Source organism: Anguilla rostrata, chromosome 16 (genome assembly GCF_018555375.3).
Source record: "Anguilla rostrata isolate EN2019 chromosome 16, ASM1855537v3, whole genome shotgun sequence".
Taxonomy (NCBI): Eukaryota; Metazoa; Chordata; class Actinopteri; order Anguilliformes; family Anguillidae; genus Anguilla; species Anguilla rostrata.
Genome location: NC_057948.1, coordinates 36904526 through 36921601, shown reverse-complemented (window position 1 = coordinate 36921601; position 17076 = coordinate 36904526). Strand labels below are relative to the sequence as shown.

Below are 17076 nucleotides of genomic sequence, written 5' to 3'. Positions count from 1 at the left end.
GCTCATCCCTGGGGGGGGGGGGACGGGGCATAAATGCCTCCTGCTTTGCTCAGTGCCATCACATGTTCCGCCTCGACGCTCCGATTGTAGTGCTCATAGGGTGATCATTTCTCGCCCTGAAGAGACAGCTCACTGCATTTCCAGGACTCCCCATGTTTCCGTCACATGACTAAACTCCTGACTCCTGAATAAGCATGTGAGTGGGCGGGGCACAGTGACTGAGTGACAGAGCCTGCAGTGAGTACAGATGGCTCAGCTGGCTGTGAATCCAACTAGGGGGCCAACATCCCCACACCGCCCCCCCACTCTGGCTGATGAGAGAGAGAGAGAGACGTGTATTTCAGTGTTTCTGTAAGTCCGCTTTGGCAGTATTTACAAGTGTATTTCCTGTCATTATAGCATTTTTGCATTTGAGAAGGGGTGGGGGGGGGGGGGGGGGCTCTGCCAGCTGTCCAACTGAAATGACAAGGCGAGGCGGCTACGCTTTGGCAGAGACGGAGAGAGAGAGAGAGAGACGGAGAGAGAGGGAGACGGGGAGAGTGAGAGGGAGAGATATTCCCTGGGCTACCTCATCACTGCCAGGCAATCAAGCCAGGGAGGAAAGACAGCGTCTATTTTTAGCTTCTTCAGGCCGAAGCATTTGATATAAATACACGCGGCTGTGAATGAGACAGTTGGAGGGGGATGTCTTATTGGGGGGGGGGGGATTAAGTCATTGCCTAACCTTGCCACCCGGACAGCGCCACCGTATTCTGCGCCTTTTAGGAACGCTACAGAGCATCACAATCTTGGATTTATTTCTGTTTATTTTAATTTGTTTATCCAGGAGAGGAAAAGGGTGCAGCTCTGCTTGCTTCTCATTGGGTGCCATCGAGGGGGGCGTGGTGTCAGGACACGCGTGCGCGATCGCCTGGTTACGATCAGAGCACCGTTCTGCCCGGAGACCAGCGCTCTTCCTCATGCGTTCTTCCTCCTGCGCTCTTCCTCCTGCGCTCTTCCTCCTGCGCTCTTTCTCCTGCGTTCTTTCTCCTGCGTTCTTCCTCCAGCGCTCTTCCTCCAGCGCTCTTCCTCCAGCGCTCTTCCTCCTGCGTTCTTCCTCCAGCGCTCTTTCTCCTGCGCTCTTCCTCCAGCGCTCTTCCTCCAGCGCTCTTCCTCCTGCGCTCTTCCTCCTGTTTTATTCCTCCTGCGCTCTTCCTCCAGTGCTCTTCCTCATGCGCTCTCTCCATTTCCCGCCATCCTTTTTACAGGTCACCCCCCCCATTTAGCCCACGTTCACAGCTTAATTACCAACTGCCAGCCTTCTGGGTTCAGAGTGACGCTCCACATCACCGCATAAAATGACTGAACCCTGGGCTGTAGATGAAACAGGGTCAAAATCTCCTCATTACACCTGAAGGTACGAGCACATTAGCACTGATTGATTTGATTGATTGATTAACTACAGCTCCAATGGCATGGGTTCTGAAACTGCCATGCCCCCTCAGGATGACGGGCCTACCAAACCTGCATGCTCGCTGTGAAGGTTTTAGCATAGTGTGTGTTATCACTGGAGTCACCGATATCGCACGGCTGATTCGCACGGCTGATACTCACTTTCAGTGTGACCGCAGCGGCCTTGATGATGAAGTCATTGACGGACACCTTGATTTCCTCTGAAAAGCACACATAAGAAGCTGGTGAGAGACGGCAAGATCTGTGCAAAGACCCATAATGGCAGCCAGTGAGATACGGGCAGGAAGCTCCAGGGCTAGAGGCATATTGGCGGTTAGTGAGAAACAGGTGGTAATATCTACGGCCAGAGCCATAATGGCGGTTAGCGAGACAGGCGTTAAGATGCACGCCTAGAGCCATAATGGCGGTTAGCGAGACAGGCGTTAAGATGCACGCCTAGAGCCATAATGGCGGTTAGTGAGACATAGGCTACATGAGAATGTTCTCATAGGTGAGAACGTTCTGAATGTGTGAAATACTGCAAATGTGAATTTACACGGCTGAGAAAAAAAAACAACATTTGTTCTACTGACCCTCCCAAATTGTTCTGGGTCACCCCCACACCTTGTACTGAGCCATCCCCACAGTGAGGGGGAGGGTGCTCATTGGCACACTGGGGTCAAATATTGATAAAAAATTCCAAACATTTTGCTAGTCTTAATTAGAGGTTTCTAACCAAAACATAGTATCATATCAAAAGTAGCGGTCATGAAAATTGGGGAAATTCTTTTTAAATAGTCATCTGCAGGTATTTCAGCGGCGCTGAAGGAGTTAACGCTCAGGCGGTTGGGGGCCTGAGGCAGATGAAATGGCGCCTGGCCAAGCCTGTCCCAGCATGGCTGAGGACTGCAGCCCTCTGCCTCCAGCCTGAGCGACACCTGGTACCAGGAAACACTCCTTCCCGTCTGAGCTCGGGGGAAGCACGGCTTCGCAGCAGGGGTTATAACCATCCAGGAAACAAATGTAAAATAATCTTGGCGAAACATTCAAATTTAACCGTTTAAATTTCCTTATTCAACATCTGCTGTAGGTCCTGCCAAATTTTAAACAGCCACTGCAGGCCTTCGGCTATTCTTATGGTGAGCGACCTGGGCAACAGCTCTGTGTGTGTTGCCCTGTGTGAGTCTGTGTGTGTTGCCCTGTGTGAGTCAGTGCGTGTTACCCTGTGTGAGTCTGTGTGTGTTGCCCTGTGTGAGTCTGTGTGTGTTGCCCTGTGTGAGTCAGTGTGTGTTGCCCTGTGTGAGTCAGTGTGTGTTGCCCTGTGTGAGTCTGTGTGTGTTGCCCTGTGTGAGTCTGTGTGTGTTGCCCTGTGTGAGTCTGTGTGTGTTGCCCTGTGTGAGTCTGTGTGTGTTGCCCTGTATGAGTCTGTGTGTGTTGCCCTGTGTGAGTCTGTGTGTGTTGCCCTGTGTGAGTCTGTGTGTGTTGCCCTGTGTGAGTCAGTGTGTGTTGCCCTGTGTGAGTCAGTGTGTGTTGCCCTGTGTGAGTCAGTGTGGCTGTACATGTGACCACTGTCGGCGATGAGTCGCGCTGTTATTCCCGACACCCTGAAACCGCTTGCGCTGCACGTGCCCACATCCAAGCGCTGGGTTTGTTGGCAGGACAAAGTCTGAGGAAGCAGGTCTTCGGCAAACAGATGCAGTTCTATAGGAAGCAAATGTCAAAGCCACTCCCAACTGGGCCCTGCTGTCGGGGGCAGCCCCAGCTGCCCTCCATGCTCCCGCTGGCCATGGGCCACCAGCCACCATACGGCACTCAGCACTTTTCATTCTTTTTTCCTTTAGGGTTCTTCTCGTCTAGCTCTCTGCTCGCGGGTGGAGCACTGGTGGCGGTTGGAGTGAACGCCCGACAGATTTGAAAACTGTTACTCGAGTGACGAATGGCTTGATCTTTGAAGCCATTCTGCTTTTGAACAAAAGATAAAAAGACAAAAGAAAAAAAAAACAAAAAAGCACTCCAACTTAATGGTATAAAGAACCCGACAACCTGCATACTAAGAATAGAATAGAATTTAAAAATCACAAGGCACAGCAATTTGTCATCTGCATGTCAGGAATGATATACTTGTCTGCTGCACTGACAGGTACATATTTACAAATTTTACTCATTTTACGAGCTGCAAAAATGGAGCACATGGCGCCTTTCTGTCCTGAACCATAAATCACTCTTTGGATCTTCACTAATAACGTCTGTAATATTATTCAGATTATCTACGTGTTCCTCAGCGCCTAATGCAGGAATGTTAAAGATGTGAATGGCGGATTTGTTGGGCAGTTGCTGGGCCCAGGAGGGGCAGCTCCAGGTACCAGTTGGACAGGGTCAGGCCAGCCTGGGTCAGGACAGCCCAGGCCCTGGGGAGCTGCTGCTGGGACTGAAATGGCTTTGGACAGGCTCTCCATGCAGCTCCCACAGAACCAGGCCTTTGGCTAGTGTAGCCGCCGGCATCATCCTGGCCTGGTGTGCTCTTGGATGAGAGTGCCAGTCAGTCATTAGATTAAGGGGGGGGGCAGGGAGACCGAGGACCCCTGCTGGCTTGCGGTGCAGAATAGCCAGAACCTGCCTGATCACATTAACCAGGCCCAACACTCAGTGAGGACCAGGCCCCTGAGGCCCAATCACAGAGCACCAGGCCCCTGAGGTCCAATCACAGAGCAAGCCAGGGCCTTGGGAGAGGGATCATGGGAAAAAGTGTATTTTTCCAAATAGAGAGTGATTGCTGAGTGGGGAGGAGAAGTCTAAACGCATCAAGGAAACAAAAAACTAGTCTAGTCTTACTTCTAACTAGAACTTATAACCCCTCCCCCTCCCCCTGGACAACCTTCATTCAAGGACGTGCTGCAATTGTGCTGAACTTTGTGTGTTTCCATCACAAACCTCAGACCCCCCCCCCCACCCCCCAAAGCATGGAGGTCGTTGTTCCTCCCCCAGCTGCTGTCATGCTGGCATGCACAGTGCGCGCTAGACCCTGGGCTCGCTGTTGCGTTACCTAGGTAACCCCACACCCCCGGACAGGCAAACCAAAACATCAGAGAGCCGCTGAGAGAAGTTGTCCCTCACACCGATGAGCATCCCGGCTGGCTGCAGCCGCTGGGCGCACGTCTGGGCTTATGGTTCAGTCCGATGTGCAATGTGCTCAAGGTCAGACGCTGTGCGTAGCGCTACGTTTGGGTGTAAGCTCTGTGCGCACGATGGGAAGTGAAACTTTCAGACTATTTTCCTCGGTAACTTAAAAACAACCTCTGAATACGGTGTCTCATTTATAGGTTGCACAACCAGCGCACTTCCAGACACGAGGGAATATCACAGGACCGAATAAATCCTCTCCATATACATGGGGATAGAAAGTTGATTGACCGCTTTTGTTTCAGCTGGGTTGAGCGGTTTGAATTAATCGATGAGCTCCTACCTCAGTTACAGCACGTCTCGGACCGGAGTGGTGTGCTGTCTCCAGCATTGCAGTTGCTAATACCACTAAGATTTTATGCCAGTGGTGCTTCTCGGAATACTTTTAGGGGATATGACTAATGTCAAGAAATCCAGCAGTAGTGGTATTGTAGCCTAGCAACGCACACTGCCTAGCCACATTCGTAAGAGAGAATGTAGCAACATGAACGTGCATTGTCTACGCTGGACTTAACTTTGCCTAGTCATATTTTTAGATGGTGCAACAGGTGTAAATATTGATCACAATGCTGGATGTAGCTACAACCAACTTCACAGTTAAGGCCACCTTACGTCTTTCCTGACATGTCAACTGGCCCCAGCCCTCGACTGGCCCCGCCCTCGACTGGCCCCGCCCTCGACCGGCCCCGCCCTCGACTGGCCTCCGCCCTCGACTGGCCCCGCCCTCGACTGGCCCCCGCCCTCGACTGGCCTCCGCCCTCGACTGGCCCCGCCCTCGACTGGCCCCCGCCCTCGACTGGCCTCCCCTAGACTGGCCCCAGCCCTCGACTGGCCCCAGCCCTCGACTGGCCCCAGCCCTAGACTGGCCCCGCCCTCAACTGGCCCCTGCCCTCGACTGGCCTCCCCTCGACTGGCCCCCGCCCTCGACTGGCCCCGCCCTCGACTGGCCCCGCCCTCGACTGGCCCCGCCCTCGACGGCCCCGCCCTCGACCGGCCCCGCCCTCGACTGGCCTCCGCCCTCGACTGGCCCCGCCCTCGACTGGCCCCGCCCTCGACTGGCCCCGCCCTCGACTGGCCCCAGCCCTCGACTGGCCCCAGCCCTAGACTGGCCACTGCCCTAGACTGGCCCCAGCCCTAGACTGGCCACTGCCCTAGACTGGCCCCAGCCCTGACTGGCCCCGCCCTCGACTGCCCCGCCCTCGACTGGCCCCCGCCCTCGACTGGCCCCGCCCTCGACTGGCCCCGCCCTCGACCGGCCCCGCCCTCGACTGGCCTCCGCCCTAGACTGGCCCCGCCCTCGACTGGCCCCAGCCCTAGACTGGCCCCCGCCCTCGACTGGCCCCCGCCCTCGACTGGCCCCGCCCTCGACTGGCCTCCGCCCTCGACTGGCCCCAGCCCTAGACTGGCCCCCGCCCTCGACTGGCCCCCGCCCTAGACTGGCCCCCGCCCTCGACTGGCCCCCGCCCTCGACTGGCCTCGCCCTCACCTTTGGCCAGGTCTCTGCGCAACTGCAGGACCGCGCCCAGGTCGCAGTCGATGGTGGCGTAGGCATGCGGAATGGTGGTCTTGGACTGCGTCAGCCTCTGGGCGATGACGCGGCGCACGTTGGAGGCGGGGACTTCGGTGAAGGTGCCCTGCAGGGGGAGGGAGGAGCGTTAAGGGCGGCTCAGATGGAAAAACGCCCAGCTTTACAGCGTCTTGTGATGACTGCAGCCTCACAGTCTCGAGTTAAACCCCTCAGTCCCACATCACTGTGCCATCCGCTGTGCCCTCCGCTGTGGCAGTTTGGGCTGGACTTTAGCTTCACTGGGATGCAGCAGAGGTGCACATGGAGCACAACCGCAATTTGTTCACTTTGGGATCCGCTGCTCTGAGAGCTCACCTCCTCGGAGCACACAACCCTCAGCACTCAGAGCTGCAGAAATCCCTAAAGCAGGGTAATGCAGGGCCGAGACGCATGCCACAACAGAACCCAGCAATGTAAACATCACTGTTCTCAAAGGAAAATAATCATTAGAAAAAAACATTCCTGAAAAGGGCAGATGCACAACATAAACAGAACAAAAGCAGCTCTTGCGGTAGGATAGAAGTTACTTGCGGTCACAGAGGACAGGTGATTATCAGGCTTGATATCATCATTTAAAAAATGTAAACATGGTGGCAAACATTTGAATGGCTGGGAACTACGGACAACCCTCGGCTGGCTGAGGGTTCAATCACCCTGCCTTGCAGGCCGCCCTGCCCAAACACTAAAAGGAAAAAAGGAGACCACTTGAAAGGACCGGGATTGGGACCTGGCCCAGAGGAGGATCCAAGTCCTTGCCCATCCACTTGCGTGGGGAGGGAGGGAAATAAGTTCTCCACAGAGCGTAAATGCTAACAACGCTGATGCTCCGATTTCGCCTTCCTGCAGAGGCTCCTGGAGGACCTCAAGAGCAAACTGAGGATGAGACGACTGTCTGCCAGATGTTTAATAGCAAATGTACCAGCTGTGGGGTCTAGGGGGGAAAAAAATAAAATGCATATCAATAAAAAATTGAATAAAGACGGCTGCCAGGTGGCTCGTTTAGTTAGGGTAAACGGTGTGGTTAACGTCTTTGGGCTTGCGCGCCCCCCCCTTTGCACCTGTCCCCCCCTCTTTGGACCTTGCGGTCCCCCCCCTTTAGGTGGTGCACGGAGGCAGATCCTGGGATGAACCATGACAGGTTAGTCGATTATAGATTTGGGGAGTAGGAACGAGCTTCGCCCAATCTCTGAGGGCCGTATGGAACATGATAGAACATGTCTGGGCACAGTCACCCACAGACCTAAGCACACAAACACTGGGCCCCACTGATACAGGGTACTGGGGGTGGGGTTGGGGGGTGGAACTGGGTCAGTTCCAGTTAAAATACCTCCAACCCTTTTCAGATGGCTGTTTTCTGTAGGGAGTGTAACCCAACACTCCCTCCAGTCACGCTCGGTGGGGCAGAGTGAAGGTCTCCATCGGCTCAGATCAAACCCAAACAACCGTCTCCAAGCCTACTGTGCATTCCGCAAGGCTAGTACCGCTGGAGCCGCGTAAACCTTCCCAACACTACCCACTGGCTTTGTGGTCACATACAGGCACAGGATTCAAGTCGGGACTAAAAACTCACTTTGGCTGAGGTTCCACTCCTCTTATCAACTGGCAAAACCGAAGCTGTGCTGTCACTATATTTGCATACACCTGTGTGTTACAACTTGTATTGACAGAAAAAACGGCCCAAACTTTTTTCTTTGGAAACAGGAGAGATGAAAGGCTGGGATGGTTCCGTGACGACTGTGTGTGTCTGCAGGAAGAGGTCGTTAAACCTGCCGGGGCTGTCATAGCTGCGTCGCCCTTCATCCTGTTGCGTCTGTCGTTGCTGCTGCGCTTGTTTGCTTTAGGCTATGCGCATATCTGCACTGTTTATTTTCGAACTGTCAGGACGCGACGCGATCCGCTATTGAGGTTGAGGCCTTTGGCTACAGGCCACTCCAGCCTGTTTCCTCGCCCTGAGTCCATGGGATCGCTCCAGCCCTGTCCCTCGCTCCGTGGTCATGGACTGCTTCTGCCCTGTCCCTCCCCTGCCCTATCCCTTGATGCAGCCTGGAGCTTCACATCTGTCCTCTAAACTGCACTACACTGAACTATACCATTTGATCTTCTGTTATTCCTATTAGCTATTACCTCAGCTGTAACCTGCTTAACCTGTTTTATTTTCTCTGATAGATCCCTTGGCTATAGCATTTCTGCCACATTCTGTTCATCTGCTACTTTACACCAGGCTGGAGGATGGGCTCCCCCTCTATAGCCGGGTTCCTCCTGAGATTTATTCCCATTGGGTAGTTTTTTTCCTCACCACTGTTTGAGGGTTTTCTCTCCACTGGGAGTTCTTACCCTATGTACTCGCTATTTTTAGGGTTCGGGCCTCCACCTTTGAAGCCCTGTCACTCACAGGCATGGACTGAGCCACCACAGGCATTACACCGCTCAAAGACAGCAGAGCCCAGAGCGCATCCCACACATGCACACAGGCCGCCATTTTACATTTACATTTACATTTCAGCCTTTTGGGTCAAAAGCAGATGAGTGCAGACCCTAGGAATCCCTTAAAGAGACTCTTGAAGTTTCTCAGTAAAGACGAGTGAAGTGGTTTAATATTTTAACTGTGAAATATTGCGTGTGATTCCTTTATGGATGTAGAAACAGTGGTGCTTTCCATCAAATTTACAGGCCCTCGCTCATAAAAATGTATATTTGGCAGTTATTCATTTTATAACAATTATACTATTATTTATATATATATATATATATATATATATATATATATTATAACAACTATTAAATTATAGGTTAAATAATGAGTTTTTAACAAAAATGTAAGCACTTATATAAAAGTACAGTAATATCACTGCATGTGTAAGTAAATGTATATTTACCATGGTTAAATTACGGGTCTGGTTAGGTCTGCCTTTTGCTGGCTGCTAGTTACACTGCTAACTACAGGTTGAAATCAGTTGATACTAACCGGCGCTCCTGGCTTGCCCGGTACTGAGACTGGAGGGTACATAGGCCGCGCAGAAGCCGGGGCAGCGGGTGGTTTGGTGGCTGGTGTTGGGGCTGCCGGGGTCAGGGCGGGAGCAGGGGCTGCTGGGGCTGCTGGGGCTGTGGTTACGGTTGTGGCTGGAGCCGCGGCATCTGTCTTTTTTAACAGGTTCAGGACATCTCTGTCAGAAAAGAGAGAGTTAATGTTAGCGTTTATTTACGTGTGTGTGTGTGTGTGTGTTTGTGTACATATGAGTGTGTGTGTGTGTGTATGTGTGTGTGTGCATTAAAATGATGAATGGAAGGAAAATGGTCTACAGATTGATATTTCAGGAATTGCTCAATACTGACCAGATACCAACAATAACAAGCTAAAAACGAACACGTCTCCTGTCTGTTCTGGCCCCACGATGGTGGAATGACCTCCCCGTGGAGGTCAGAACAGCTGAGACACTGACCCACTTCAAGCGACAACTGAAGACTCACCTCTTCAGGCTGCAGCTCTCCCCATCCCTCCCTACCCCCCTGTAAATGACTGTAAGCTTAGGGTTGTAACTAGGTAGCTGTTTTGTAGGTGACTTAGTTAATGCACCTGTCTTAACTACTGCTTGTATTTTTGCATAGACTGCGTTGTTGCCGTTCTCGTTGTTAGTGTTAATCAGTTTAACCTACAGGGTCCAAGTTGAACTATGCGGTTGTTCCCTGCACTTGGACCGGTACTTCTCTCTAGGGTTTTCGTCATACTTGTTCCTGGTTATGGTTATACACTTTGTTGTACGTCGCTCTGGATAAGAGCGTCTGCCAAATGCCTGTAATGTAATGTAATGTAATGTAAAAAAAACAGCCTTAACAGTGTGAATTGAACCAGGCCTCCTCTTTCTGAGGAAAGACTGCAAATGTACTCGAGATAATCAAGCGCTTGCTGTGGATCCGTGACTATCTGTGGAAGCCCAGAGGATCCACTGTTTCCCTCCACACTCATCTGACAACATGTCATCTGTCACAAACACAAAGCACTGCAGCACGGCCTGCACTCACACGCACACACACACACACACACACACTCAGTCACACAGTCAGTCACACACACACACATGCACACACACACGCGCACACACACTCAGTCACACACACACACACACTCAGTTACACACTCACACAATCAGTCACACACACACACATGCACACACACACGCGCACACACACTCAGTCACAAACTCAGTCACACACACACACACTCAGTTACACGCACACGCACACACACACACACTCAGTCACACACATATACTCACACACACACACACACACACACTCAGTCACACACTCAGTCACACACACACACATGCACACACACACACACTCACTCACACACACACACACACACACATACACTCAGTCACACACTCACACAATCAGTCACACACACACACATGCACACACACACACACTCACTCACACGCACACACACACACACTCAGTCACACACACACTCAGTCACACACACACACACACACACACTGTTACACACACACTCACATGCACACACACACTCACTTGCACACGCACACTCACACACTCACTTGCACATGTACACTCACACACGCAAAACAAATAGTAGAGGAATGTTGTTTTTATGTGAATGGGCACACTGTACCATGGTCTTTGATGTGTGAATGGAGCCATTGACCATGTACACTGTGAGACAGAAATTCCTGGTGGGATAGGCTAAAACACAGCCCCCCCTGTTACCCCCACCCAATGAAACCTCAGAAGTAAATATGTCCCACTGAGGCCCCAATGTAAACACTGCCTAAATCTCCATCTTACCGGCTACAAGCAGGCAGGCCCAGGTAGCCTAATGAGTTCTGATTATATAATCCCACAAACATTCACAGAGTCACGTTTTCTCTCTCTCCCTCCCTCCCTCCCCGTCTTTCCCCTGCAGCACAGTTTCTGCCATAGCTACTGAAACTGAAAACATAACGGCAATGGCAAGACACCAGTGTGCCTTTTGTCTTGAAGCGCAGGCTTAATTACTTTTCCTCCTCCTCCTCCTCTCCCCGCGTTGGCACGGTAACCTGGCCACGCCGGGAGTGGCAGAGCCGCGGCTGGCGCGCCGCCACAGCGCTGTGGGGACGCGGGCGGCGAAGACATCAAACGCCGCTTTAATTGAATTGCTCGGCCTGATTGGCCGCATTAAGGCCCTGAGGCGGGATGGCGGTCCCACCTGACCGCGGCTCGGCGTGCCGACGCAGTTAAACAGCCCTTCTGAATGACTGCTCCCTCCTGGCACCCGTCCGATTCGCTGCCGGAAGGAAAGCGTAGCGCGGTCATGTGTGTTTCAGGAGATCCTCCTGATCCCGGTACTGAACCTGTAACGCGCATATGGAGACTCCCCCCCCCCCCCCCCCCCCCCCCCCCCCCCCTACAGTACCCCCATGTGCTGATGCTCAAAACAGCTTATGCCCCGTGTGGTTGGCTGTGGCACTGCAAGTCTAGTCTTCATCACGGGCGTGAAAGGTGACTGGCATGGACCTTACAGTCAGAGACAGGAAGAGCGGGAGAAAAGTACTGTGGATGTAAATCAGTCCTGTTCTCAACTTAAAATAGGTCTCAACTTAAGGCAAATAAAAAAACAATGTCATATGTACAAAGTAGTTAAGTATTAAGCTTAGTACTAAGTTAGATATATGCATTTTGCTTTGTACTACGCGTATATGTGTGTTCTGCAGTCCATTCCTTACTCACAATGCACTTATTGTTTTCAGGTTAATCATTGACTGGGCCAGTACTGAATGTTCACTCCTGGAGCTGTACTATTTATGCCGCTCTGGCTAAGAGCGTCTGCTAAATACTAAAGTGTAATTGTACTAATTATTAAAGAGTTAAAACGGTATCCGTGTACATGCACATTACATATTATTAAATATTAAAGGTCTGGCTGTGTGGTTTTTCATTTCAGATTAAGTGTTTAAGTAAAAGCACTTTAATGATTCAGCAGAAAGGACTGCTTGTGTGAATGTTAAGTATTCTCACATCAGTGCCCCCCCATCCCGTGCAACGCACACCCGAAACCAACTTAAAACATCCAGGTGCGCTGCGTGAGTCACACAATACACCCCCCAGAGCAAGATTCACTTCTGTAAAAGGCAGGCGGAAGGAGATCGAGTGAACATGAATGCAGTTCTTCATGTTAGCGTGCCGTGACAGTCGTGTGCGGTAGGAGAACATGACTGCAGTTCTCCATGTTGACAGTCGTGCGCTTTTATCAGCTGTAATGTAACGCTGGCCGTTTTGACATCGCACACACCTCCCCACCCCTGCCAGGCCCTGAAATGGGACATATTTACACTGTTCCCCCTGTCCCGACAGCAGTTACCACGTCCTGTATATCACAGCCGGGCACCTTTCCCACAACGTATCCCCTCCAGAAAGAGCAGGAGGCTGGGAGATAGGCATGGACTGGGGCAGAGAAACAGAGAGAGAGAGGGAGGGAGAGGGAGAGAGAGGAGAGAGAGGGAGAGGGAGAGAGAGGAGAGAGAGAGGGGAGAGGAGAGGGGAGAGGAGAGGAGGGGCAGAGGCATTCACCTGCCCCAGTCTGGGAGATGTGATGTGAAAGTCTTGTTCCCTTCATAGTGCGAGGCTGTTTAAATGGCTTATAAACTCCATTTCCTGAGTCGGCACAGCTGTTGCTGGTTATATTCTCCTGTGTTTTGGCAGCAGGGATGTGTCCCTGAGATGCGCTGAGCGCGTCAGAGACGGGCGGGTCATTCAGACCGAGTGCCAGGCAGGCGCTGGAATCTCCTCCAGAAAGCCGCTCCCTCTCCTGGGAATTTTCCACTGCGGGAACGCCGCTAACCGCACTGGGACGGAGCGCTCCGTTAGGGAGCGTCCCACGCACTGACCGCGGGGGGTGGGGGGTGGGGGGCAGTGACTGAGCAGCACCCATAATGACTGATTCAGAGGCTCCACTCAAACCCCATGGGGACGGACCGTATTGGGCTCATGCTCCGGACAGACACTGTTTAACAGCGTGCTGCAGAGGGGGAGGACAGGGCGAGTGAGTGAGCTTTCTGCCATCTTGCCTTCACCTGTGCATGCTCCGATCAGGAAGGAAAGTTTTCGGACAGGACGTAGCCTGCTGTACCAGCAAAAAATGGAGGTGGGGGAACTAAGCAGTGTCCCCTTTCTGTTTGCTACAGCGGGTGGTGGGCAGGGCGGGTCTGAGGAGTAAGAGGATTGGGCCTGAGCATTCTAATGTTGATGTCACAATCACTACTGCTGACTGACAGCAGCAGAGTTCCAGAACACTGAAAAACATTCCAAAGAACGTGCTCTTCAAAGGGTTAAGATGTGCTCCTTCGTTCTCCCGCCCACCACCTTAGCTTTAGAAAGAGGGGCTGTCCTGGTTTAATATGGTGGTGGACAGCACTCAGGTGTGCTCTTTCTCTCCCCCTCCCTCCCCCTCCCTCCCCCCTCCCCCCCCCAGGGGCCCCTGTGTGCAGTAAACAGCAGCTCTTTGTCTGTCCTACACCGCTCTCCACCCAGTCCTGTCACACACAAAGACCTCGCCTCCATCCTTCTTCCTCAAGCCTGTTCTCTTTTCCCCTTCCATTGTTCCCTGCATGTTTACAGGCATCTGCGCTCGCTTAGGCTAGACCCCCCCCCCCCCCAATCGCTCTTCTCTCCTCACACGGGGGCCCCACAGGACTAATTAAGAGCGATTTAATAATTACAGAGAGGTGGGTGCTGGGGCGGTTTGTCCGGATTAGCAGCAGGCAGGTACATGTAGATGGCAGCTCCAGGCCAGCCCACCTTTGTGTGGGAGGACCGTCTGAATAGAAGAAAGGAGACCAAGGAGAAAAGTAAAAAAAAAAAAAAGTCTTTGTGCCATACGTGTGAAAGACGGGGAAACACAGGTAGAAATTCTCGAGGATGTGAGCGTGTAAGACACGGCCTGTCTGCACCTAAAGCTTAAAACAAATGGTCTGTCACACTAAATAAACAGATGCATAAATGAGGAAATTAGAAAGTGGATGTTTTGCTTCCCCATTCCAGCCGTGAATGGGGGTAACATGGCAAACCGTTCACAGTACACGTGTGTTCTTTTATCTGGAACACACGGAAGAGCAGGTACAGCTGCCGTTAACAGAACAGATACGTGCTGTTAGAGAGACTGCAGACATCTGCTATTCCAACACTGTTCTCTCTCTAATCCAACGCGCTTCTCTATATTCCAACACTCTTTTCTCTCTAATCCAACACTCTTCTCCATATTCCAACACTCTTCTCTATATTCCAACGCTCTTCTCTCTCTAATCCAACATGCTTCTCTTATCTAATCCAACACGCTTCTCTATATTCCAACACTCTTTTCTCTCTAATCCAACACTCTTCTCTCTCTAATCCAACACGCTTCTCTATATTCCAACACTCTTTTCTCTCTAATCCAACACGCTTCTCTTATCTAATCCAACACGCTTCTCTATATTCCAACACTCTTTTCTCTCTAATCCAACACGCTTCTCTTATCTAATCCAACACTCTTCTCCATATTCCAACACTCTTCTCTATATTCCAACGCTCTTCTCTCTCTAATCCAACATGCTTCTCTTATCTAATCCAACACGCTTCTCTCTCTAATCCAACACGCTTCTCTATATTCCAACACTCTTCTCTCTCTAATCCAACACTCTTCTCTCTCTAATCCAACACGCTTCTCTCTCTAATCCAACACGCTTCTCTATATTCCAACACTCTTTTCTCTCTAATCCAACACTCTTCTCTCTCTAATCCAACACGCTTCTCTATATTCCAACACTCTTTTCTCTCTAATCCAACACGCTTCTCTATATTCCAACACTCTTTTCTCTCTAATCCAACACGCTTCTCTATATTCCAACACTCTTTTCTCTCTAATCCAACACGCTTCTCTTATCTAATCCAACACGCTTCTCTATATTCCAACACTCTTTTCTCTCTAATCCAACACGCTTCTCTATATTCCAACGCTCTTCTCTCTCTAATCCAACACGCTTCTCTTATCTAATCCAACACTCTTTTCTCTCTAATCCAACACGCTTCTCTATATTCCAACACTCTTCTCTCTCTAATCCAACGCTCTTCTCTCTCTAATTCAACACTCTTTTCTCTCTAATCTAACACTTTTCTATCTCTCTCTCTCTCTCACACTGCTCTCTCCCTTTTATAACGCTCCCCATTGACAGCCATACCAGAGGAGATTCTGGATGTCTGAGAGGAGGTGACTGGAATACTAAACCGAAATAACCCCCCCCCCCCCCTTGGCTCACAGACCCGGCACAAAGATTGCCTGGATACAGGGGTAAAGGGGGCCGTTTCTGAAAACCCTGCAATACACCAAAACGGCAGACTGAAACACCAAACCGTAAGAGTCAAACACCAAAACGGCAGACTCAAACACCAAAACGGCAGACTCAAACACCAAAACGGCAGACTCAAACACCAAAACGACAGACTCAAACACCAAAACGGCAGACTCAAACACCAAACCTGCAGACTCAAACACCAAAACGGCAGACTCAAACACCAAAACGACGCAGCTCAAACACCAAAACGGCAGAGTCAAACACCAAACCTGCAGACTCAAACACCAAAACGGCAGACTCAAACACCAAAACGACAGACTCAAACACCAAAACGGCAGACTCAAACACCAAACCTGCAGACTCAAACACCAAAACGGCAGACTCAAACACCAAAACGGCAGACTCAAACACCAAAACGGCAGACTCAAACACCAAAATGACAGGCTCAAACACCAAAATGACAGGCTCAAACACCAAACCTGCAGACTCAAACACCAAAACGGCAGACTCAAACACCAAACCTGCAGACTCAAACACCAAAACGGCAGACTCAAACACCAAAACGACAGGCTCAAACACCAAAACGGCAGGCTCAAACACCAAAACGACAGGCTCACACACCAAAACGGCAGGCTCCAACGCGTCCTGTGTGCCACAAGAGTAAGCTCATTTGCCTGTTAGCTGGTTGTTATGGCAGCTCGTTTATTGGGGGGTTTTAGGGTCTAACTGACAGAGTCGTACTCCAGGTCTGCAAACATACATGAGCCCCAGGGCAGACCTGTACCCATGCACTTTCCCTCCTTTTTTCCCTCCCCTTTTTTTCCTCTTTCTCGAGTCTTGGGGCGCGATCGAATCAGATTTTACCCTCCGCTATTCACACCTGACAAAGGGGTAGGCAGCTGCAAGACTCAACATGTGAGCTCACTCAACTCCCCGATTGTACTTCAAACAAAAAAAAAACAAAAAGGAAAAAGCTACCCCCTACCCCCCCCAAAATAAATCAAACCTGCTGTCTTAATCCTGCCCCTCCACCCTCCTCGCCCTGCCCCCCAGTCTACTACTTGTTTTGAATGTTTAAAAGAAAAAAGAAAATCTCACGGAATAATGCACACAGCCGAACAGCCACCTGCTGCATGGGGCTCAGAGACACACAGGCTTGGACACTGGTCCGTGCATCAGGCACTATCAGCCACAACTGTAGAAATAAGACGTGGGCACTGGCTGCAGAGATGTGTGTTGGATAGGCACTCAGGCACCAGCACACACCACAGGCACTTATTACTGCATGCACCTGGGCACACACACACACACACCTACACGTGCACGCACAAGCACACACACACGTGTGTATGCACAAACACACACCTACACAAACACACACGTACCTACACCTGCATGCACAAGCACATGTCCATGAACACACACACACATACACCTACATGTACACGCACAAGCACACACACGCGTGCATGTACAAGCACACACACACACACACACACCTACACACACACACACACACACACATGTGCATGCACGAGCACACACACACACACACACACCACCCACACG

The 17076-nt window shown here is 51.2% G+C and overlaps 1 protein-coding gene across 1 annotated transcript in view; it reads right to left on the bottom strand.

Annotated features, from left to right (window-relative positions):
• Positions 1-17076, bottom strand: part of pdhx (pyruvate dehydrogenase complex component X) — a 55185-nt gene that overhangs the window by 12170 nt on the left and 25939 nt on the right. Inside the window, exons 6-8 of the mRNA XM_064311992.1 lie at positions 9144-9342; positions 6098-6245; positions 1594-1652 (exon numbers count right to left, since the gene is read on the bottom strand). Coding sequence (XP_064168062.1) covers positions 1594-1652; positions 6098-6245; positions 9144-9342 — 406 coding nt within the window. The remainder of the gene's footprint in view (positions 1-1593; positions 1653-6097; positions 6246-9143; positions 9343-17076) is intronic.